Consider the following 25,253-nt stretch of genomic DNA (forward strand, 5'->3'; position numbering starts at 1 on the left):
ATTTATAGCTCACATCAAACCTCTTACCTTCACTGTGTCCTCCTAAAGCTCATTTAGCCTGCACTCAAAACGTTGAAACCAAATTATAGCAGTACACGAGTCAATATTTGCCATGAATTTATGCTCAGCTGGACACATCTTTGTATGATCAGACCCTCGTCTTTGATTAAACAGATGGGCTTTTCTCTAGACCAGAACATACTAAATGCCTCTGTATCTGCATCAAACTTCAAAATCTCATCATATCAAAAACATTTTTAGGTTGAGCCTATTTCTATTTTACTTCTATTCATTATTTTTATTGTCATTAAACATATGTAATTCAGACAGACAGATTCAGGCGTGAAATCATCTCTTTATTTATTCAGAAGCAATACTGGCGTTGGATTTTGTGTCTGATTAGAGAGCACAGAGGTTAAAGCCTGCAGCCATGCATCTATCAACATCAATGTAGATCAATGGGCCTTCTGTGCTAGAGATTTATCAAAGAGTTAATAGGTCATTAAGGCAGGTTGAGGTAATGCAAGGTAATGCCATGATCGATAGCTTGGACAAACCCGAAAACTGACATTCTCATTTAGATGACAATCAAAGGCTCAAACTAACCCAGAAAATTATTACTGTTTTTTTTTATTATGGGTTAAAACAATCCAACATAAGTTAAATTACAACCCAACAGGCTGGGCTTGTCGCTTTCTGACCAAACACTGGGTTGAAAATAACCCAGCATTTTTTGTGTATAACTTATCCTTTAAACACTTTCATGGAGCTTTTTAACTGAACAAACAATCACGCATTAAGTTCAAGTAAATGATTGAATTAAAATTTTAGTTGAACTGCTTTACGTAAAGTAATGCACATGCACTCAAAAAATGCTGGGTTATTTTCAACCCAGCGTTTGGTCAAAAAGGGACGAGCCCAGCCGTTGGGTAAAACGACCCCAGAAAATGTTTATATTTGACCCAGCAATGGGTTAAACAACCCAGCATTTTGGTTTTGGGTTCGTCCCTTTTTGACCCAGCACTAACCCAGCATTTTAAAGTGTGTAATCTTAGCCATTTAAATTCACATTTTATCACACCAGATCTTTACTTTAATGTAAAGTTTAGTCTAAAGTATTAGGGTTTTCTTTAAGCGTTTGTCTTTTTTTTTTGTAATCAAATACATGCCAAATAAATCTGATAAAGCACTCTGACAGGTGACAACATGGGTCAGAAACTACAACCAAGATGCGAATAACAAGGCTTTGATAGGTAGGAAAGCTACCCATTTCCTTACTAAATTCATTAATGTCACTTTGATTAATGAGCATTGGTTGTATCAATGAAATGAGATATTTTATCTGTTGTAGAGATCATATCATTGTGGGGTACCAATGAAACAAAACCTGACTTGACAAAAAAATAGATGGGAATGGAAATATCTTTTAATTAAAAAAAACCTAACCTAAAACTTGGCTTGTAACTCAGCCTGTAAAAAATGCTGTGTTGTTTCTTTCAACTCAACGTTGGGTTCAATTAACCTATAAATGTCCATATTTAACCCAACCATGGGTTAAAAGAACCTAGCTTTTTTCAAAGGGACGAACCCAATGCATTGGGTTGTAATTTAAGCTATGCTTGGTTTGCTGTTTCAACCCAAAATGCTGGATTGTTTTAACCCATTGTTGAATCAAATATAAACATTTTCTAGGTCCCCCCCAACACTGGGTTAAAAATATCCCAGCATTTTTTTTTTGTGTGTGTGTAGTGCATGCTACACACTATTTCAGTGATGTAATGATTTTCACCTGGCAAAATAGCCAAGTCCTATTGACTAGCATTGCTCTTGCAGCTCAAAAAGTGGAGCATGGCGCTAGCAATGTCAATGTCATTAATTCAAAACAATGTATGTATCTATATTCGTTGAATACTAAACACATCTGTAAAATGTGTAACTATAAAGAGGGACTTCTGTAAGATAAGAGAAAAAAAAACACCTAATGCCCTAGCAACCACATCATTTCAAAATCTCATTTTTGAAATCTCATACAGTAGCAATGAAGGGGTTAAATGTTATACGAAGATATTGAATAACAAAGAAAAACAAACAGAGCCATTGAATCTCTGGTCTCGTCTCCTGCACCGACCCTGGCATTTAATGCATTTCCGGATACACAGTGTTCTGTTGTGAAAGGTTACAGTGACATGCTAGTTAGCGTGTGCCAAGTGCACCAGAAACACAGGAACAGACAAAAGGGGGCTATATTTTTAGGGATGGGCTAACTAGGTCATGTGCTTCGAGTCCAGGATAAAACTGTGAAATTTTAGCTGTTTTCCCATCGATGCAGGGAGAGCTCAGATCTTCCTGCAGATCTCAGCGGATTACAATTTGCAACACAATCATACTATATAATCGTACTAATGTTACCTTTTGTGGAAACAACTGTGCATGTATCATATCTATGTCACCTCAATAGGCACAACTTAATACTTAAACACGAGATTATAGTTTGCAAAAGGATTTACTCATAATCCAACCGGTGCTTTACCTGCAGATGATGTTATCACAAGAGGATTTGATATAACTTGATTGTCTTGCACGCTGATGTTTGGACAGTAATAAACCAGTACCTGTATAAATATCCAGAGATATTTCAGATTCATAACTTGTGTTTGCTAAGACGATCATCTCAAATACAATTTAGCCATGAATGAAGTGGATTTTCCCTTATGGGCACTACCATACATCCTGGCATCGAGTATTGGACAAGCAAGCGCTCTTCTGTTTCCTTTAGAGGAGGCAAAAGTCACTCTGATCAGTTTTTGGTTTAATCCATTTTGCTTTCCTTTCTTTCAGACTCTGAGGGTCGCCGGTTAAAGGGGATTCAGAGAAGTACAGAGACGGGACTGGCTGTGGAGATGCCCAGTCGCACGGTTCGACAGGCCAGCCATGAGTCTATAGAGGACAGCATGAATAGCTATGGGTCAGAGGGCAAGTGAGTGTTACACATTTACAATCTTGAAACTGAAATGTGATATAATCTTCTGACTGGATGCAAGGTTTTGTACTGTATGTTGACATCTTTTTAAACATGCAGCAATAAAAGTGCATTTAAAAACAGTGTACAGTAAATCTTTCTTCTGTTTGCTTCTGAATATGAAGTTTAAAACATCTGCATTGATTTTTGTAAACTCTGTTCGGATCTTGTATGTGCTGGACTGTGTCTGGTGTGTCACATCAAAGCACAATGTCGCTGCAGATTTTGGATATTGTGTTATGCAACTTTACACTCGCCAGCTATAGCTCTATGGATGACAGAAACTATTTTCCATGCCAAAAGTTTTGCACAAGCTTTTATACATAAATGGAGAAGCTGCTTGGTTTTGATCAATATGCCGTGCTCCCATGATGAGTTATACTGTAGGTTTAGCACATGGCTTGGCTTCTAAATTTAGTCATTTAGGGATATATACTGTAATAGTCTGTGGTTTGGTAAAAAAAGGATGAAGTAGGACTGGGTGGTATATCGAGTTTTGGTAATATCAGTATTTTTACCCAATACCCAGCTACCAGGTAATGTTCCCGTAATTTTGGCTAACGTTCTTTAAAGGCTCTCTGAAAGTTATCCAAAAACGTTCTTAAAACATGAACTCTTTCCCCGCCATTGAAAAGTTATCTCGTCAATTAACTCTTTCACCGCCATTGACGAGATACCTCGTCAATTAAGAGAAAACGCTTCCCCGCCAATGACGAGATTTTCCGTCTTTCCGCGATAGCGCTATTATCCACCAGGTGGCGCCCTTCCGCAACTTTTTAAACCCGGAAGTATTGCCCTATGGCAAGCTGCTGCATGTCCGTGTCTGTTTTAAAGATCGCTCTGAATGGGATCTCTATGAAAAGTCCGTCACAAAAATGGAATTATCTCTGCTTTTTGCTCAAAATGTGGTGTTTTTTGCAGAAACCTACCCATATTCAAAAGCTGATTACAAAAAAACCACTGAAGGTAGGATGAAATGGTTTTTTGTTTGAAAGCAAAGGGTCTGTTCTTTCATTTGGTATATTGTATGTTTATATATCTAAAGAAGAAGATTTTCTGGAAGGCATTAAACTTTGGTGAAAATCATGAAAAACGCTGGCTGGCAACTTTTAAAAAAAACGCTGGCGGTGAAAGAGTTAAGAGACAACATTTGCATAAAAATCGTGTTCCTGGTGAATTTTTATGTTAATCTGCAATACTGCGATTATCCACTAGATACCCAATTTATAAAATAACTGAAGCAAAAACATTATTTAAAATTTTAAACTCCGCTAAAGAAAAATCCCCATATTTAAGAGTTTATTAGCAGAGAAAAAACTATATGAAAGTTTTTTCCCGTTTTGTTTGTTTGAAAGCAGAGGGTCTGTTTTTTAATTTAAAATATTTGTATGTTTAGATATTTTAAGAAGAAAATTTTGTGAAAATCACAAAAAAAAAATGCTGGCAGGCAACTTTTCAAAAAATTGCCGGGGAATGAGTCAATATAAAAACAGACTAAACGGTTCTAAAACGTTTTAAATAACATTCTTATAACTAAACAATAACGTTAATACAATGTCTAAGAATGTTTAAATCATGTATTTTTGCCTATTATGAACGTTCGGAAAACGTTTTACAACATGAATATAATGGCGAATGGAAAATTTAATTAAGTTTTAAAAACAGTTTTATAACATTCTAGGAACGTTTAAATACATTGTTTTATAGCCTATTATGAACATAAGAACACATTTTTAGGACATTAATAACAACTGACCGAACCGCTTTAAAAACTTTTGAATAACGTTCTTATAACCAAACAATAACGTTAATACAACATCAAAAACAGGACGTTTAAACATTCTAAGAATGTTATAAAATAAACGTTTTTAAAACTTAAGTGAAACGTTATGGGAACGTTTTATAACAGAAATTTTTAGCTAGTTATTGTCTATATCGGTGTGGTCTGATTTAACCCTAAATGAACCAACATGATCTCACAATGTTCCGGGGGATAGTCACAGATTTTTTTGCTCATTTTTCCGTGGCATTCTCACGGATCTTCGCATATTTCCGTGGCCCTACCATGGACTTTCTTTTCCGTGGCATTCTCACGGATTGGTTACTCAACTGCTTTTTCCTATTTTCAAACCATTGTTGCTTCAGTTTAGGGTTAGATTTGGTGTTTGTATTTCACTTTAAGTATTGGTTTATACTATTTTTTCTGATGTATTCTTTTATATTTTCTAAACTTTAATCAATTGTTGCCTGGCGTTGGGGTTAGAGTTGGGTTTGGGTAAGGATGTCATTTTATGTAAATCTAACCCTAAACCGAAGCGACAATGGTAAGAAGATAGGACAAAACAGTTGAGTAACCAATCCGTGAGAATCTTATTTTCATCATACACTGTTTCAATAACAGTGATTTTGACATCTCACATGAGGCTTTGACTCGCATGTACACATTTATTCCACATTGTAGAAAACACACAAATATGTATGGTATATCGCAATGTACTTGTTTAATTTTTTTTTTATAAAAATCAGTAATTAGTAGGCAGACTGGTTCACAGAGGACTTTTATTTTGGTATTGAGTGTTTTTTTGAGTTACATGAGTATAAGATGTAGTGCTTTGAATATTATGAATGATGAGTACTAAACATACTTACTTACAAATGGTTACAAGACTTTACGGCAAAACAATCAAAGTTAGATTTTAAAGTTACCCCCCAATTTTTTTTTTTTTTTTTGCCCTTGTAAAACTTGCTGCTGTAATACTAGGATGTTTAATGACCCAAGTCAAAAGACACCCTCTGGATATGGCTCATCTCCCTCTTTTAACATTTTCTCTAATTTATTGTCCGCCAGGCTACATTTGTGACCCTGCACAAAACAGACAAAAGGGTCAATTTTTTGAAATTGGGATTTTTACATAATCTGAATGTTAAATAAAAAGGCTTTTCACTGATGTATGGTTTGTTGAATAGGACAGTATTTGGCCGAGATACAACAATTTGAAAATCTGGAATCTGAAAATCTAAATATTAAGAGAAAATCGCCTTTAAAGTTATCGAAATGAAGTCCTTAACAACACATATTACTAATGATAATTTTTTTATATATATATATATTTACAGTAGGAAATGTACAAAATATCTTCAAGGAACATGATCTTTACTTAATATCCTAGTTTTTTGGCATTAAAAATCAATCATTTTAACCAATGTTGGCTTTTGCTAATATACCCTTTAGACAATGGTTTTGTGGTCCAGGGTGACACGTAAGTTCAGTTGCTTAGAAAAGTGATAATACAAACACCTCATAAATAATAAAAAACCTCTGCATGATTTCAGATACATTTAAGATTCGTTAAGTAAAACACTTTTATATAGGTTTGTCCTTAGAAGCAATGTTGAAAGAAAAATCTTATTTTCAAAGGAATATATATATATTCATACTGCAATTATAGAAATGAGTTACTGAGCTACTGACAAATCAATCAGTATAAATCTTCCTCTCAATACCCAATACCCAAAGCTCCATTTTCAGTCCACAGACAGAGAAATATCCCCGCTACCCTTATGTAACACAGTTAGTTGCTCTTGCTGTGTAACGCCATCATGGGAACAAAATCCATCCCAATTCAGCAGGATTACTGTGTAGTTTATGGAGCATGGAGATTAAAGTTTTGGCTGCGTCCACAGAGGATATCTGATCATATTACATTGCATCTCACGAATACACAACTAAAAAAAGGATATTTTACACAAATATTCACTATCAGAGAGCGTCAACAACAGATATGGCAAGTGTAGCATAAGACAGATTTGGTGTAATACCATTTTTGGATAGCTTTCCACTGAGTTTCAATAATATTTATTCAGTATCTTCTAGGGCATTTCATCTGCTTTGGCATTTCTTTCCATCGAAAACTTTATGTAATATCTTTCTTGTACACTCTCAGAAAAAAGTACAAGAAGGTATGAAGTTGTCACTGCGCCAGTACCTTTTCAAAAAGTACACTTATGCATATTGGTAAAAGGTACACATTGATACCTTGGAAGTACATACTGGTAGCTTAAAAGTATTTTAGGACCTTTTTAGTCCCAGTCACAACTTTTATACCTTTATTCTATGAGTGCCTGGCAGACTGTTGGACTTCTTAAATGACGAACAAAAACCTTAATGTCTTGCATGTCTGACCTGAAGAAGTGCATTTTTTTAGTAAAGTTTTAAAAGAGGACGCATCGCTGACATTTACGTAATCGACCTGTTAAAATGACCTAGAAAACTGCAACCGAATGCGCTAATTATAACTCTAAAATCGTTGTACTGCAACATTGAGTTATAGAAAACAGTAGATAGATGGAAAGATCAAATATAACCAAGTGATTCTGTATGTTGCAAATGTTGGAGCACTGCACTGGCAACACCAAAGCTATGTGTTTTATTCTCAGGAGAAGCATAAACTGATTGGTTTAGCTTGCTTTTTCTTTTATGATTTGAATAAAAGTCTGCAAAATGCATAGAGTAAATGCAATGCAATGTGTTCAGTTTAACACTTAGGGGCGGTTTCCCGGACAGGGCTTATCATAGTCCCAGACTAAAATGCATGTTTGTGTTGACTTAATTTTTTAAAACATCTTGCACTGACAAATCTGAACATATATCAGTGACATATTTGTAAAAACTGCTTAAATGTCCTAATAACTAAGGCCTAGTCCTGGATTAATCTAAACCATGTCTGGGAAACCATCCCCAAAAAACACTGACATACATTATATTTATGCATTTAGTAGACGCTTTTATTTCAAGCGACTTACAATGCATCAAAAGATGTAGATTTTTAATAGTATTCCAACCCATTGACCTTTGACACTGCTAATGCAATGCCCTACCATTGAGCAATATGTGACCCCTGCCCAGAAAATTAGTCATAGGGGTCAATTTATTGAAAATGAGATTTATACATCACCCGAAAGCTGAATAAAATGATGTATGGTTTGTTACCCATACAGCAAAAAGAAAAACAATTCTCTGACCAAAAATATATTTTAAATATATGCTAAATACATTTTGTAGAAAGTAATGCTCAATTAAATATATGTTTGAATATTTGGAAATATATTTAGTTTTAACTTTCCTATTTTAAATTTCCTATATATATATTGCAAAATGTATTCCAAGGGCAAGCAAATACATTTCTAATTTTACATACCATATTGCAAAAAGTTAAATTAAATTTTAAATATATGCTAAATACAAGTTAATTTTATAAAGTATATTTTTGAAGTTAAAACTATATTTTATTTGAACCTTTTTAAAACTTATGTTTACAGGTTCGTAACAAACAAACTTTTTCTTTCAATGCAACGTGAATATATTTCTTTGAATTGAAATATATGGAGGGCTAAATATATTTTTTTATGCTTTAAAATTTATTTACTTTTAAAATATATTTCAAAATATGCAAAAATGGCCAAATTGTTAAGCATATTCCAAAATATATTCCAGCAAATATATTTTTTGGCCATTTTTTGTATATTTTAATATATATTTAAAATATATTTTTTGCCGCATGGGTAGGATAGGACAATATTTGGCCAAGATACAACTATTTGAAATTCTGCAATCTGCATTTGCAAAAAAGCAAAATATTGAAAAAATCGCCTTAGCAAAGCATCCACTTACAAAAATAAATGTTTTTAAATAAATACACAGTAAAAAATTTACAAAATTTCTTGCTGGAACATGATCTTAACATTCTAATGATTTTCTCCGTAAAAGAAAAATTTATCATTTTGACCCATACAATATGTTGTTGGTTATTGCTACAAATATACCCGTGAGACATACAGTATGAGTCCAGGGTCACATAAGTTTATAAAACCAATACCCCTTATACAGTAAAACACTGTAAATTTAAAGCAACACTAAAGAGTTATTGCTCTTGGCTCCCCCTACAGGTTGGAAGCGGAATTGTCCATTACCACTGTGGTAAATAATTTAGCCTACTACAGCAAAGCTGGCTCTGATTGGATTGTAGGTCTGCTGTAAAGCAAGTTTTTGTAGTTTTAACTTGAACTACAGGACCGCGACCTGACGGTTGGAAACTTCTTTAGTGCGGTTTTGGCCGATAGAGGGCTGCAAAGTGAATGTGAAAGTGCCGTTCACCCTGTTTCGAGTGGATGAATGACTGAAACTTTTTTGGAAACGTTATTTTAAGGTAAAAAAAACTCTTTAGTGTTGCTTTAAATGCAACAAAATTTCTCACTTGCATCCCCAACTAGAAAACCTGAGTACATGCACGCAGGAATTGAGTATCTGTTGAGGAAAGTTTCTGCAAAAGAATAGTGGTGGCAGTGATTTATAAAAGCATTGGAGTGCACTGCACTGATGAACCCATAACAGAGACAAATGTTTATTGGAGTGACATAGAGAATGCAGCATGTGAAACAGTAATAGGTGTATTTGTCACTTTCTGAAGCATTCGTAGTAATGCGTGTGTGTTTACTGATGGCCGCTGCTGACGCCTGTGCTTTCACAGGCCACTGAGTAATAATGACTCTCCATTTTGTGAGACAGAGGCAGAATTTCAGAAAATGTCACATGATAGAGAAGATGTGTTATGTGAGAGAAAGGATGAGGGTGAAAGGAAGAGTTCTGACAAAGACGAAAAAGTCACATCGGTCCAGATCCGTATGCTGTTATTTGTTTTTCGCCAACTTGAGTTTTTTGTACATTGTGGTCTCATCGGCACAAAGATAAAGCATTATGTATTCAAAGGAAAGGGAAACTTGAGACTCAAAATTTTACTTTGATTCATAAACAACTGACGTAAAGGAATAGTTCACCCAAAAATAAAAATGCTGTCATTATTTACTAGCAAAAATTAAATAAAGTTTAGTTTCGCGTGCGCAAATGAAACTATCGCGTGCGTGCGTGAAACTATCACGTGCACACGCGAAAGTTTCACGTGCGCATGTAAAACTAAACTTTTTTTAAAATTCTGCACATGAAGGTTTCACGTGAGCACATGAAACTAAACTTTAGATTTTTTTTACTCCAATTTCACCTTAGGGGCATTTTTGAACATTTTTGAGCACCATTGCCTTCCATAGTAATATTGTTTCCTATTATGGAAGTCAATGGTGCTTCTGTTTCCTGCTTCATTATATCAAACCTATATATTCAGTATATTACAAATCTTTATACATTTCTTTGTTCAGCATTGTAATGAAGCAAGAAACAAAAGCACCATTGACTTCCACAGTAGAAAAAATACTATATGGAAGGCAATGGTGCTCAAAAACAGTTTAAAAATGTATATCTTGTAATGCACTGTAAGTTGCTTTGGATAAAAGTGTTTGCCAAATGCATAAATGTAAAAGCACATTTTATTGGAATTCCTGACCAAAGGCTTGAGATTTGACGTTAGGGATTTATACATGTCTGGCTCCGGTAAGTTAGATCATGTCTGTCCAGGTAATAGATATTTAAATTCACCTTCTGTCTACATACATTTGGAAACATTGAAATCTCCATAACAGCTTGTCAAGGTACATTTCGTCATATTAGAAATAACATCTGACGACACTATTACTATTTCATACTGCTGGTTAAGTTAAAATCACACTAAAAACTGCACCACGGTAGATTTTTTTGTACAGTATGGGGAGGATGAGATAGAATCGAATAAAAATGAACAAGGGAAAGAGAAGACAATAATGGCATCTCTTGGGAGTTTGTCTGGACCCTCTCGAAAGCATTTCGAAGACGGCAAGCGAAAGAGACAGAATCCGGAATGAGTGGAGGGGCGATGGAGAGAATCGAGGTCAAAGCGCAGAAAGAAAATTAATTACGAAGCTGTTCACATTAGCGTGGAGGTTTATTGAGAACAAACAGAGAGAGCGGGGAAATGGAGAAAGGAAGGTGGAGGCAAAGAGAGAGAGAGAGAGAGAGAGAAACATTTAGAAGGAGGTTTGAAGGAGAACGGGTGAACGATTGATTTCAAGTAATAGACAAAAAAAACGTATCAAAGGGTTTGAAAATTTACATTTATGCATTTGGCAGACACTTTATTCAAAGTCACTTCACTCTTAAAATTTAAGGTGCTTCACGATGCCATAGAAGAATCATTTTTGACTGAATGCTTTCATAAAGAACCTTTAACATCCGAAGAATTATTCTGATTTTAAAGCACCTTAATTTAAACAAATGCGAAGATCCATTCAGATTGTAGCGGTATTTGAAAGTTGAGAGAGACGGCAGCTTTCCCGCGAGTGGGCGACAGCGGACACGCCCCAGCATTTGACAGCAGAAAATCCTGCCTGTTATCCCAAGATTTTAATAACTTGTTTTATTTACTTGGATCTTTTTAATCATTTAAACTTGGCTGGGTGGTTATACATCACATTTTTCTGTGGTGTCACACCATGAGAACAAAAGAACTACAAAGAACTACAAGCACGAGACTGGAAACAGGAACTCAAAATACAAACTAAAAGTCCCCAGAACACAACAATCATGACACTATTAAAATTCTGTCCAATATATTTTGTGTTCCACAAAAGTAAGAAAACTATTTGGAATTAAAACAGCATGCTAAGTACAGGAATACATTTTCATTTTTGGGTGAACGATCACTTTAGAAGGAATATACAGTACAGGTACACACTGGGAGCTCTTTTAAAAAGTCCTTCATTCAGGTACAGGTGCATCTTATATTTCACAAGGAGCAAGAAATGATGATGTTTATATGTGCATGTATTTGCATTCTTTAATGGACCACTGCACAACATGAAAGCAGATCTACCCTGTCAGGTTTAAAGGTTGTTTATCTTCATTATATAAAAGTGAGGTTTTGTCCTCCCATCGATCGATATGCTGTTATCGGTGTAGCCATCAAATAACAATTAATATTCATTTCGTCTGTCAGATTATAACACCTGCATTTGATCTGCTTCAAACTTTAGTTCATATAAAAATTTTATCTTTAAAGCCATTAGAACTAACACAAGTTGCAGACAACATCAAACACTTCTGAAAAAGAGAGTTTGAATTCTGAAAGGAAGGTATTTTTGACTTTAAAAGAGAAATATGGAAGCAGAATATGAGTTTTGTCAATACATATATATCATTAAACCAATGTTAATTTGTGTACAGTATGTCTAAAACATGGAAAACTTTTTTCTTCCTTTTAGTCTGAACTACAGTGGGATGTGTTTGGCCTCGGATGCCCAGTTTAGTGATTTTCTGGACGGTATGGGACCGGCTCAGTTTGTGGGAAGACAGACTTTAGCTACAACTTCAATGGGTGAGTGCTTATACTATACAAATGATGCTAATGCAAATACTTTAACCTTTCATATTATTCAAAAAAAGTTTGCACTAACAAAATAACATTTTGTATTGTCTTTCTAAATGCAAATATTTTTAAATCAGTGCACATTATAACAAAAGTAGCATATACCATAACATCCACCTTTTTATTTTTATGTGAGCAACAACTTACATCCAAAAGGTTTTAGATAATATATTAAATAATAACAATTGGATACATTTTTTTTATAGAAATCTGTGTGTGTGTGTGTGTTTGTGTAAATAAATGTGCTTATCATCACCGTTTAAGATAAAAGGCTTTATTTATATGGTAATAAAGAAAGATTTTCAAAAGGCAGTGCGAATATCATTTAATAAGTAAGATGTGAATATGGGGGTCTATATCTATTATAAAACACAAGAATACGACAATGCTTTTGTATTGTTTTCCCACTTTTTTCTGTACCTGCTGGTGTTTTGCAGGAGATGTTGAGATCGGTCTGATGGAAAGAAACGGGCAGCTGGAGGTGGAGATCATTCAGGCACGTGGACTCATTTTAAAGCCTGGATCCAAGGGCCCTCCAGGTGAGTTTCCATTATAGGGAAACCTGCTCTCTGTCACACTGAGGGCAAATTTGAAAATGTTTATAGATCGCTATTGGATCTGAAGTCTAATGACTGATTAAATCTTTTCGTTGCTCGGATCCATGTGTGTTTCTCAGAAAATGAGAAATCGAGTATTTTACATAATGTGTGATTTTCAAATCAATTCCACCTACTTTTTTTTAAAGTTTTGACTTTGATAAGTTGGCATAACTTATAAAAACAAGTTGAAATTGTTTAACTTAAGTTGTTAAGTTAAAGTAACAAAAAAATTGTTGATATGATATCATTTTTACAGTATACAGAATGTATTTCTTGTTTTTTATTAACCAAAATATGACTTAAAATAACATAAAATGTGATTAATTTGAGTAATTCTAAATGAGCACATTATTGAGTAAATTCAACTTAATTTTATCATGTATAATCCACTTAAATTTGTAAGAAGGAAATGAACTTAATAATTTTGTGTTGAAACGACATGAATGATTTTTGGTAGACTAACTAACTAACTAGGCATTGAACTTGTAGATCCCAGCATACTTTGCCTGGGACTGCATTTGAAATTAAACGTTGTTTTATGTGTTTTTAACTAAAAAGAAAAACTTGTTAGTGTTTAATGTTCATTTATCTTTGAGATTTAGAAAAGTTTATGTTTCTTCTTTGAGTTTTGTAGTTACCACTGTTTAGAATAGACTGCACTTTTAAAAGTGACACTGGTTGATATTGAATTATTGTTATTGTCTTCAATCTATCTTCCCACCTTGTTCTTCTTCAATTGCATTTGTAATTGTTATTGACAAAGTCTGTTTATGTAAAGTTAATCACTGTAGTGCTTAGAATATAGACATTTAGATTCAGTGGCGGCCGGTGACTTCTTTTTTCGAGGGCGCTCGATGAGCGTCTCTTTTATCATAAACGGTTTTGACGTGTGTGCAGCAGGCACTTATTTTGACAAAACACGTGATGCACATGGTTCACAAACACATATTTTGAAAACCGAGCAACACACATGACACTCCGAACACTTATTTTGAATTAGCGCCCCTCGGATGAGCAGTCACGAGACGCCACTGTTTAGATTTCTTTTCTGAGGCTATAGCCATGACTCAATGTTTATTCACATACGATTAGGTGAATTTTACAAAGAACATAAAGTTCATAAAACCTAATTAAAATGAGTACAGGTTACTTGTAGAAACCCATAAATAAGTTACCTTTACCAAGAAAAGTAGGTTTATTTGAGTAAAACTAGTAGTTAACTTGTTGCGTTTGTGTAAAATGACACCTATTATACAAAGTCCATTTTACAAGGTGTTTGGAAATAATTGTGTGTTGGCAGTGTGTAAACGCAACCACCCTACAATAAAAAATCTGCCATTTTTCTTCTTTTTTTAATCCCTATTAAAACAAAGTATTCTCATTTGACATGCTGTTTTGATACTCTTAACAATGTGATGTCACACTGCTAAAGCCCCGCCCACGGCTAGTGACTGACAGTCCATAGTTTCTACTCTTAGTTTCTGAGTTGGACGCTGTCTTCTTTTTTCTGTGATTCTCTGCTAAATCAGATCTATTTTAACTTAAGCATCTCTTTTGGTAAGGGAGTGAAGAGCAAAACCCCATTTGCATTTAAATACACACACAAATATAGGGACACTTTTGACATGCTATAATAAATTATCTGTGGGGTACTGTGAGCTAAAACTTCACAGAAACATTCTGGACATACCAGAGACTTATATTATAAAATGCGCATAACATGTTACAGTGTTTATTATACTTAAAAAAGGCTGCAAGTTGACTCAACATGTTAGATCTATTACTTTTTACGGTGTATGGGCTTCTGGGATGCAGCTCACAGTGTTAAATGTGTGTGTTTGTGTTCACAGCAGCCTACATTAAAGTGTACCTTCTGGAAAATGGTATCTGCATCGCCAAAAAGAAGACAAAATCTGTCCGGAAATCGCTAGATCCCCTTTACAATCAAGTCCTTGTGTTCTCCGAAAGCCCACAGGGAAAAGTTGTGCAGGTAAGATAGAAATGACAACTCTGAAACCGTAAAATAAACTTGCTTAATTTTCCTAAGGCATTTAATAAACTGGATCGATCGGATATTAAATGACAAAGAATTCATTTTTCATAAGCTCAGATTGACAGCAAAACTTACCTTCTTTCCAGCTGAATGAAATTACTCTGTAGGCTCTAGGTACATTTAGTCTGTTTGAGTCCTTTCAGTGCAACTAGGAAAAAGAAATAGTAATGGGGGAATATTTACTGTAGCAGAGAGGAGAAATAAACATTAAATATCTATCTCAATAATATGCTTTTAAACGAACAACATTTACATTATGACAGACTGTCACAACACACATTGCCATCAGAACATACAGGAGCGTCGGGTGACAGAAGTGTAATTTGCATGTATTTATTCGCTGACGTAAGGAAGCCTTTCTTCCAACAATCTCCATTATGTAACATTTATAAAAGAACTGCTACCGTATGAGATCATGCTTGAATTTATTACAACCATTTTGTTTACTAGAATCTAAGTTATTCATTCAAAATCTGTCAAGAACATGTCACATTTAACTCCAAAATCATACAAAGGAAACTACAAATTATGTTTGGAATAAAGTTTGAAGATGAAGAACAAAGTGTGTCATTTTCTGCACCACTAAAATCCATTGTTTGGACAAACAGACAGCACACATTACTTTGATTAAAATTTAACTACTGGTTGGTTACATACTGCTGTCTCTACAAGTTAAGTATTCAAGTAAGCAATAAGGTACGAGAGGCTTGTTGTATTGTGGAATAAGTCGTGGCTGAGGGGCATGATGGGTCAAGAAGGGCTCTCACGGTTATTAAAAAAATGGCTGACGGTTAATTGACTAATAAATTATGACGATTAATTGCATGTTTTAGGACTTTGGCGATGATGACAATTAATTGTCTGTTTATTTGCTTTGACATTTAATTCTCATAATTTTTTTTTTAGTTCATGAAATAATTTTTTACACATATATATTTTTCAAAAACTGAAAATTCTTCATAAGAAATAAAAACAGTAAAGTGTCTGAAAAATAACTGAAAATAAAAATGCAATCAAAATAAACTGACTATACCAGAACAGGCCTTAAATAGTAGCCAATCTGATAGGAGACATCTGATACTGTCTTGTTTATTAGGGGTGGCATTCCCCCTTACAATTCGATTCAATTACGATTCACCAGGTACGATTCAATTTAATTCGATTCTACGATGCATTGCAATGCATACAAATTCTACTGGACACAACAAGAATCTGAAATGTGCCCATATGTCCGCTTTCCAAGCTTTATGTGCATTTTTTAATACCCGTCTATCGCGGTCATCTCTCTCTGCCTCTTGATCGTTGTTGTTATGCCCCCGGAAGTAATTGAAACTTCAAAACTTTATTGTCCACTCGAGGCCAGAAAATAAACAATGACATAATCGATTATGGCACTTTGCTGCATCGATGCAGAATCGTGCATGCGCGCATTGCGATGGATTGCCGCATCGATTATTGTTGACACCCCTATTGTTTATACAGGCGCTGCAGCTCCCCCTTGTGTTTTTTAAAGAGATGTGCAATCATTGCGGTGATCTGAAATCATCGCAATGAGGGCAAACAATCGCAATCGCAATTATTTAATCATTGTGACAGACCTAGGGTCAATGCAACCCTCTTAGTCGTGACTGATTTACAATATAGCACAGCCGGGAGTACCTTATTGCTTTTATAAAACAGTTAACACATAATACAAATATAAAACAAAAAATATCAGCGTAACTTTGTAACACTTCTCAAAATATTAAATAATTCCACACAAAAGAAATTGAGGGAACTAACCGTTTTTTTAAAACAAAAATGCATTACATGCTACATTTAAAGTCCCCATGAAATCAAAACGACAATAATTTTTTTCAGTGTTCATTTTAAACAATTTATTTGTGTGGATAATTTTTTTATTAATTTGCCCCCCTAAACTTCAAAATCTGAAAATGTACTTCCCCTCTCTTGTGGCGATCATTCAATGATGATGTCAGCTAGACGGTTTGGGCGGAGCATCCGTAAACCCCGCCCCCTCCAACTGTCAGTCTGCTGCCAGTTCCATTTCTGAATGATACACCTTCTTTTCTATATCCAATCAATTTACAGTGGAAATCACAAGCCACACCCACTTAAAAAAGTCATAATGTGGAAGTAAAGTTGATTGTCGATTGCGACTCTAAGAAATGACGATTTAAGGGTTAAACATGCTTAAATTGTCATAAAAATATCAAAAATAACTTAATGGTTTAAAAAAGTAACGTATTGTGTTTTTGTAAAATAGGAGAATTTTATTAATTTACAGTTCTTCTTTTCCAACAGGTCATCGTTTGGGGAAACTACGGCCGGATGGATCGTAAATGCTTCATGGGCGTGGCACGCATCCTATTGGAGGAGCTGGATTTGACAAACATGGTGATCGGCTGGTACAAGCTTTTCCCGACTTCTTCTATGGTTGATCCCACAATGGCACCATTGATTCGACACTCATCGCAGCTCTCTCTGGAGAGCAGTGTGGGACCGTGCTGCGAACGTTCCTAAGACTACTAACTTAACCTGGTTTATTTTTCTCTGAAAGGGCTCTCGAAGCCCTTTATCCTAAGAGTGCTGGTTGTGCATGACTGCGGCGCTGAAACCCTCTGAATTTCCAAGAACAGAAAACCACCTGGAAAATTCCAGTTTTTGTCACAGGAAATGAGGAAATGTTCTCGTTCAGCCTCTGGGAAAAGACTTCAGGACAGACCAAACATCTAGGCTTTATTTTAGCTTTACACATTAGCCTGTGGTGGTCTGTGTGTCTGTAGAGGAGGAGACGTCCTCCGGTTTAGACGCAAAGGTTTGTGCGCTCATCGGTTTGAACGCTGCAACCTGTTTATTTTTATTACCGTATAGGTTGAACGGATGGGTTTGTGCAATATGACACATTATAGATGAATGTATTGTTTAAAAGTGCGGGTTTATATTCATTTTCTTGCATTATTAACGATAAAGAAATAGATATTTGTCTTTACAAGATTTAATATGTATAGTTCGAGGAGTCAGTGTTTGTGGTTCATGCTTTTGTTTGTCATATCACTGAACGGTGCCAATGCTACCAGCAAGTGGCTTTACTTTGTAGTTAGTGACTAGATGCTTTACAAAAAAATAAAATAATAATTTAGGCAGACAAAAATATTTTAAAAGACAGATACTAGTTTTACACAATCTTTACCGATGTTAAAACATACACTATTTTTCATTATGTTGTACGTTGTACATTCCTAATAAATTATGGATAAAGATTATTTTAGATCAATAAGACTTTAAAACGTTAAAAATATCTATCAACAAAACGGTGCTGGTAGATTTTAGAACTGACACCAGGCGGATTGAACACTTCCTGCTAATCGTCCAATCGGCAAACAGTTTTTATCAGATCTCAAAATCTGTCAAAAATTATAAACTAATCATTTATGTTTGCACTTTATAATCTTAAATTTCATATTTAACTGCAAGTTTGGCATGAGTCTTTACTTTTCTTCTTCTTATTCTGGTTACATCAGGAGGCAGAATTTTTAAGTAGCATTGATACGGTCGTAGCATTAGATAGTAGCATAGGCATGAACGATTTAATAAGATTTTGCATGGAAGGGGTATAGACGACTTTAGAGGCAACAATGTAGCAGCAGATGATCAAACATACTGTTACATTGCACAAATCGTACTGTGTGCCATTATGACGCAAAAAAAGTGTCTGGTTTTAATAAACGCAGGTGTGTGTTCTTCTCACATGTCCTGAAAATATGATATGCCAGCAAACTAAAGGGAAGAAAGCAGAATTCTGCATAAATGAGAATTTATATATAAAAAAATATGAACACATGAACACTTTTTAATAGAAATTGTAATAGAAAGATTGTTTCCAGTTTAAGAAGCTTTGGATTCATGCTGAAAAGTATACCTCAATTTATCGTAACATGATCACACGTGAAGGCCATATAGAAAACACTGCCACATTATTTTCAAGAATTAAATGTTTATTGTCTTTAAAGCAATAACTTGTCAATTTTTCTTGCTCGCTTTATGTTTTATGGGAGTAAAGCCAGATTTTTCTCTGCATTGACATCGGTAACTTCTGCATCCATGTAGCAATACTTGGTTTTTCAACAAAGCAGTGAAAAACATTTACATTTTTGAGAAATTAGTGCCAAAACTCATATATGTGCTGGGCTTATACGAGTGAATGGTTTGGAAAAATGTAATAAATTGCTCAGAAAGTGACAATGTAAACTGTAAAAAATCCTAAATTTTTAAGATTAATCAACTTGAGTTTACAATTAATTTCTAATGAGGAGTTGCTATAAATTATGAAAATAAAGTGGAAAATTACTAATTCCACTTAATATTTATAGTCACAAATGTAGGATTTTTTACAGTGTAGATTTGTTAACCATTGAGTATGATGTATATTAATATACATCAGTTTAATATATAAGAATTTCATACGTTTTACTCTTATTCTTAGAAGTCAATGTCAGTCACTGTCTGAAAAATTTTAATATGATTCATGTTCATGTTGGTCGGTTCATTGTAAATAGACTTGGATATACAATAGTGGGCAAAATTAATGGTAGTGAATTTGCTGATCGAAGGTTTTTGGATGTTAGATATTGAAATTTCTAGGCTTTAATACTTTGGCTTAGTAATACGATTATCTTGTATGTATCAAGATGTGATCATTTGAGAATTGGATACTTGTTGCTTCGAATCCGCCCCATTTTTTGGCACCAGATGTTCTAGAAAATAAAAACATTTTTAATTTATTTTTAAACGAATAGGAACTGTTTATGTGAAGCCTTAATAACTTGTAAACCAGAGGTCTTAACATGATTCCAATTGCATTGAGGAGAAAGAGACATGCAAGAATGTAATTCAGTTTTTATTGTATTTTTATTGTTTACTGTCTTTTTCTTTTCAAATAGTTTTTTTTACCATATCAACTGCACTTGTTGGGGTTGATATGGCAAAATAATAATCTTTAATCTTTTTTTTCTTTATCATAATCCTTATTTAATTTATAAAAAACAATAACGTCACTGTTAATTAATGCACAATTTGGTGTATTGTTACTCTGTTGAAAATGGTTAAAGGAATAAAATGGCTCACTCTGATTTACAAAACATGACGTCTGATTGCTGTCTGAGCTCTCAGAAACACTGCAGGTTTAGTTGTATGCTGTCAGAGAAACCGTCTGATGAGCTCGACAAAACAGAGCTAAAGGTGGGAGAGGAGGTTTTCATTGTGCTCATCACAGAGAATCATATATTTTGGATTGATTTAGTCGGGTTTGTTTGCAGATGAAATCGCTTTTTTAAGAGTTACATCAAGGAAAATATGATCAAAGACCTCTTCATCTGAGAATTGAAGCTTAGTGTTTTTGCAGGGATTGAGTGAGATGAGCTTCATTTTTATTCATGTCAGTTGCCACTGTTCTGTAAAAAATTGTACGCGTTTGTGACCCGACATGATAACAAAATTAAACATCAAACAAAAGTAAAAAATCAAAATTGTTTTTCTTTTTTTATATGTTTTTTTTTTCATGCAGTTTGTCCCATTTGCAAGAAATGTAAATGAATTTACACACATACACTTTGAAAAAATAAAAGAGGTTCTTTCCATTAAGAATCATTAACCTGTCGATTGCAAAAATGTCTATTTTAGGAACATTTAAATACAAGGTTCTTTGGGAAACCCAAAATTTTTCTTTTTGGAATCAATATGCACAAACTCATATATAATGCAAAAAATTACTTATAATCTATAATCTAGATTAATCTATGCCCAGACCTAAAATAAAATGATGAAAATGTAAAAGTAATAACGTAAACATGAAGCCAAAAGTTTTAAGTAGTTTTGATTTGAATTTCAAGTAAAAATCACAAAAAATTTGGTTTGTGTCACACTTTTAGTAGTTTTACCAACAAAGGCCACTAGGTGTCGACAGTTTGCTGCATACTCTTGTCACAAATTAATAAATTACTGTCACTGCATTATTAATAATGCAAAAAGATGCACACCTTCAGAATAAAAGGTACAAAAGTTACAAAAGGTCCTAATATGTGACCCCAGACCATCATAAGTTGCACAGGTATATTTGTAGCAATAGCCAAAAATACATTGTATGGGTCAAAATTATTAATTTTATATTCCAAAAATCATTAGGATATTAAGTGCAGATCATGTTCCATGAAGATATTTTTAAAAATGTCCTACCGTACATTTATCAAAAATTAATTTTTTCATTAGTAATATGTGTTGCTAAGGACTTTTTTGCACCTGCAGATAGTTGTATCTCAGCCAAATATTGTCATATCCTAACAAACTATACATCAATAGAAAGCTTATTTATTTCATCTTTAAGCAAGCTATTATATGCTTTTGAGGTACTTATATGCACTCTTTAGGTTAAAAGGTGTGCTTTTTGAAAGGGTACAATCCCATCGACAGCTTTTGCACCTTTCTTGTACCTGTTTACTAACCCATGCACATATTACACACAGACACAAATATTATAGCCAGATTGAAACCTATGACTATTTCAATATATTTTAAAGAAAAAAGAAAATTAAGAATGTGTTTTTTCACATTCAGGTTTTATTTCAACCTAAACAGAAAAAATTATATCCAGATCAAAACAATAAATAAGTTTTTTTAACACTATACATAATCCAATATCTTCAAATGTGTATAACAAATCCTTCTGTAAGAAGACTATCATGCTTTCATTTTGAAAGAGGTAATTACATCAAACAACACTGAACTAGACAATAAACAATAATAAATATGTTTAAAACGTTCAGGAGGAAAAGAATAGAGATTCTAAAGATTCTCACATCGGCAAACTGATTTGTATCGAAATGCGATGAAAGAATTACAAGCAACGTGAGATTATTTGTAAAACCAGTCTGGACATCATTGGCATTCTGAGGATGCCTGATATTTGACGTGCGTAGAGACAAACAAGAGACGCTCAATCTTCTTGTGTAAACTGTGAATAAAGAGTCACTCATCCACCACGTGAAGCCCCTAACCACTAAAACTCCACAGACGCCACTTTTAAAATATATCACGTACCAGAAAGAACACAGAAGATCATATGTTAACGTCTGGGAGTTTTCTGGGACCTTCTCAAGGGTCTATGGTTTCAAACTTCCAAAAATGTTATAAATAGACCTTCCAGCTATGACGGTTTTAGATATTGAGACTTTCAAGAGCAAGCAATCTATTCACATCATATTCAGTATTGCCATTTTAAAAATAAAGGTTCCTAAAATGGTCCTTATTGGCTGTTTGGTTCCATGAAGAACCTTTAGAAGAAAATAATTACTACCCCTACGAAAATGAACTAGGCTTTGAAATGAAATGGCTTTACTATATTTAAAAAAAACAAACATGTTTACTATACTGTATGGTTCCCACAAAATAACCATGGTTGTGCTAAAAAAAACATGTTTACTGTAGTACAATCATGCAATGTAAAAAAAAAATGTAATGCAAGTTTAATCAAATTGGTTATTGAAGTCCACTGAACCTACTATTTTACGTTTTTGACTATAGTATTTTGATGACATAACTTACAATTATTTAACTAAATTTGTTAAGTTAAAGTAAAACAAAAACTGTTGTTGATATGATTACTTTTTTATAGTGTGATTTTGCCAGTGATTAATAATACACAAAAAAACAAGGTTACTACAAAAAATTGGTTCCTTTTTCGTAAGGGTACTAGTATAGAAAAACATTACTCTTAATGTTTTCTTGTTATTAGCAACCAAGCCATTCTATGATCTATTAGCATTCGGTATTGCCAAATAAATATAATTGAGAGTAAAAAAGTTTTTAAGTTCAGCATTAAACCAAAAGAGTGATGATGACATCATCATCCTGGCCCTTCCACAGCATCTCTCCCTCAAATTCCACCATCTTGTGTTTGCGACAGCGCAACAAAATTCCAACGACCTTATCTGAGATTTTAACATAGCGGTCGAACAGACGGCCGAATGTGATCCTTATGCGGCCCTCCTTATCCCGTTTTCCCATGTCGCGTATGATAAAGCACATCTCCTCCATCTCGCGATGGATGTGTTTCTGGGCTCGATCGGCTCGTTGGGCGGTTTTAGATCCATCTTTGGGCTTCCCGTATCCCGCGTCGCCCTTGTGGAGTCGAAGCGACATGGCATGGTCGTAGTCGAAATCTTCGCTGAAAGGATTGATCTTCTGACCTTCGATGTGGTTTTCTGCAAACTGTTGCCATCTGTTTCTCAGGTCATTCATTGTGGTCACTTTAATCTGAAATGAAGCGAAATAACAAGGTTGAATTAGGAGAACAGAAAAAGGCTTTTCTAACCGTATTCAATTGTAACATTTTTAAAATATTTTAAATATGCACAATAAGACCAGATAGGAAAGCAAATGAATTAAACGTTTTGCTTTCGAGAAATCAATAAAACATAATTCAAAACTAAAGGTGTAGACAAGCTGGCTGTCATCAAACAGTAAGATTACTCTACTGTCAGACAGGCTCGGTGTTACTGCTAAATATTTCCTGTGAGGTCTTCAAATGCCATTTATTTCACAACAGCACCATCTGAAATGGTGTGAAGGCACCTTGTGAAATTCGAGATGTTGAGGCCACCGGGCCAAAGGCTGAGTCAAATAGCACGATGACACAACGGTGAATCATTTATCGGGCTTAGGGTAAGCATGCTGCCTTTTGAAGGTCAGATGGAAATTGTCCCGTTATATCACTGTCAACTTATTATATCACTGTTTATATTTACATATATTCCACTGCAGTAAAACGTGAGGTTGTGATAGACGATATAACCTAATATAGATGGAAGTAATTTACAGAACATTTGCAATGATGCATTTGACAGAGGCTTTTATTTAAAATGACTTACAGTGCATTCATGCTATGCATTTTTTATATCTATTTAATGGGAATCGAACCCACAACCTTTAGTTCTTCTATGCAATGTTCTACCAACTGAGCTAAATCGGATTGAAGTATGCAATATATTATTATATCTACAATATTTCCTCAAAAAAAGTGGCCATTAAATAATAAAGCAAAAGACGTACCTTAGGTCTGCTGATGTGTTTCTTTGGTTGATTCTCATGTTGATCACTATTATCGCTCGAAGACGCTTCTTCCCCAAGACCGCTGTCCTCCGTATCCACGCTGCTGTCTCTAGATCCCAATTTCTTGACTTCCTTTTGTGCCAGCACCTTCGAAACCGCCGCTTTCCATCCACAGTGGCGTCTCCTAGTTGGAGACTCATTGCCTAGAAAGTTTTTGTTGTCCTCTGATGTCAGCTGATTGGTGTTGATCTTCTCTTTGATGGTGCTAACTACATCTTTTCCACATTCGCTAACATTCGGTGCGATGGCTTTCGTTACGGTTCTTGTCTTGATCTTGTCCGTCCTGTCTTCGCTGTTGACCGATACCACGCGAGGTGTGACCAAAAGCTTCATCTCGCTCCTCTTCTTCTGCTTCTCTTTCTCGTCCTCAATGATGGTGTCGGGCATCCAGCCACTTGGGATTGTGTCTTGCTTATCAGTGTGGTCGTTGGCCCAGCTTTGCCAGCTTTTGGCAAGGCTGGTGACCATCGAAGCCACCTTGATCTTCCTGACGGACCTGCTGAAAGGTCGATCTTGATGGACTGCGGCGGTACTCATCGTTCTTGTTGTGAAGTGCGACGAGGTTCGAGTCTTGAGTATTGTAATCTGTTTGCAAGCTAACGGTGGTCACAAGTGGCTTTTATATGAGTAGAAAGAGGAAGTGACCTGGGAAATGGGCGGTATTGAGATTCCTCTTATTGCACATGGTGTCCACCCTGACCCCAAACATGTCAATGAAATTTCCCCCTGGAGACAACAGGTGGCCAAGTGATGATCAAACAACAACATTTCGGTTCAGCCCAGCTACAGTACCAGGCAAAAAACTCTTACGTCATAACACCTGACTGTATCTCTTGTTTTAGATGCATCCATCTGAGCACAAAAATGCTTGAAGACAACTTTAGATACTGATAGAAATGGTTACAAATGCATGTCCTTCTGTGCTGCCGGTGCATATTTTTGTACAGCATGCCAGCACCCTGTGTGAAAGTCTATTTTTGTAGGCTGGGTGTTGGATTGTGCATGTGCTGGCTTCTGTTGATTGATACACAGGCCTGTTCTTAAACCACGAGCCAGGCTATTTTCAGCAT

The 25,253-nt window shown here is 35.0% G+C and overlaps 2 protein-coding genes across 2 annotated transcripts in view; one reads left to right on the top strand and one right to left on the bottom strand.

The window, feature by feature from the left end:
• Window positions 1-22,765, top strand: part of rims4 (regulating synaptic membrane exocytosis 4) — a 36,829-nt gene extending 14,064 nt beyond the window's left edge. Inside the window, exons 2-6 of the mRNA XM_065279588.2 lie at window positions 2,839-2,977; window positions 12,203-12,315; window positions 12,804-12,905; window positions 14,816-14,955; window positions 17,323-22,765. Coding sequence (XP_065135660.2) covers window positions 2,839-2,977; window positions 12,203-12,315; window positions 12,804-12,905; window positions 14,816-14,955; window positions 17,323-17,541 — 713 coding nt within the window. The 3' untranslated portion in view covers window positions 17,542-22,765. The remainder of the gene's footprint in view (window positions 1-2,838; window positions 2,978-12,202; window positions 12,316-12,803; window positions 12,906-14,815; window positions 14,956-17,322) is intronic.
• abraa (actin binding Rho activating protein a) lies at window positions 21,614-24,792 on the bottom strand. The gene is made up of 2 exons (XM_065279587.2): window positions 24,124-24,792; window positions 21,614-23,328 (listed from the first exon to the last, which is right to left on the bottom strand). The coding sequence occupies exons 1-2, from the start codon at window positions 24,718-24,720 to the stop codon at window positions 22,891-22,893; spliced, it is 1,035 nt and encodes a 344-aa protein (XP_065135659.1). The 5' UTR covers window positions 24,721-24,792; the 3' UTR covers window positions 21,614-22,890.
• Between the last annotated feature and the right edge of the window lie 461 nt (window positions 24,793-25,253).

This window comes from Paramisgurnus dabryanus, chromosome 7 (assembly GCF_030506205.2).
Source record: "Paramisgurnus dabryanus chromosome 7, PD_genome_1.1, whole genome shotgun sequence".
Lineage (NCBI taxonomy): Eukaryota > Metazoa > Chordata > Actinopteri > Cypriniformes > Cobitidae > Paramisgurnus > Paramisgurnus dabryanus.

Bases quoted from the DNA above. Each gene is read 5' to 3' on its own strand.
- abraa (XM_065279587.2), bottom strand. From the start codon at position 24,720: ATGAGTACCGCCGCAGTCCATCAAGATCGACCTTTCAGCAGGTCCGTC. The intron at 23,329-24,123 runs GTACGTCTTTTG...GCTTCATTTCAG, and splicing joins AACACATCAGCAGACCTAAG to ATTAAAGTGACCACAATGAA.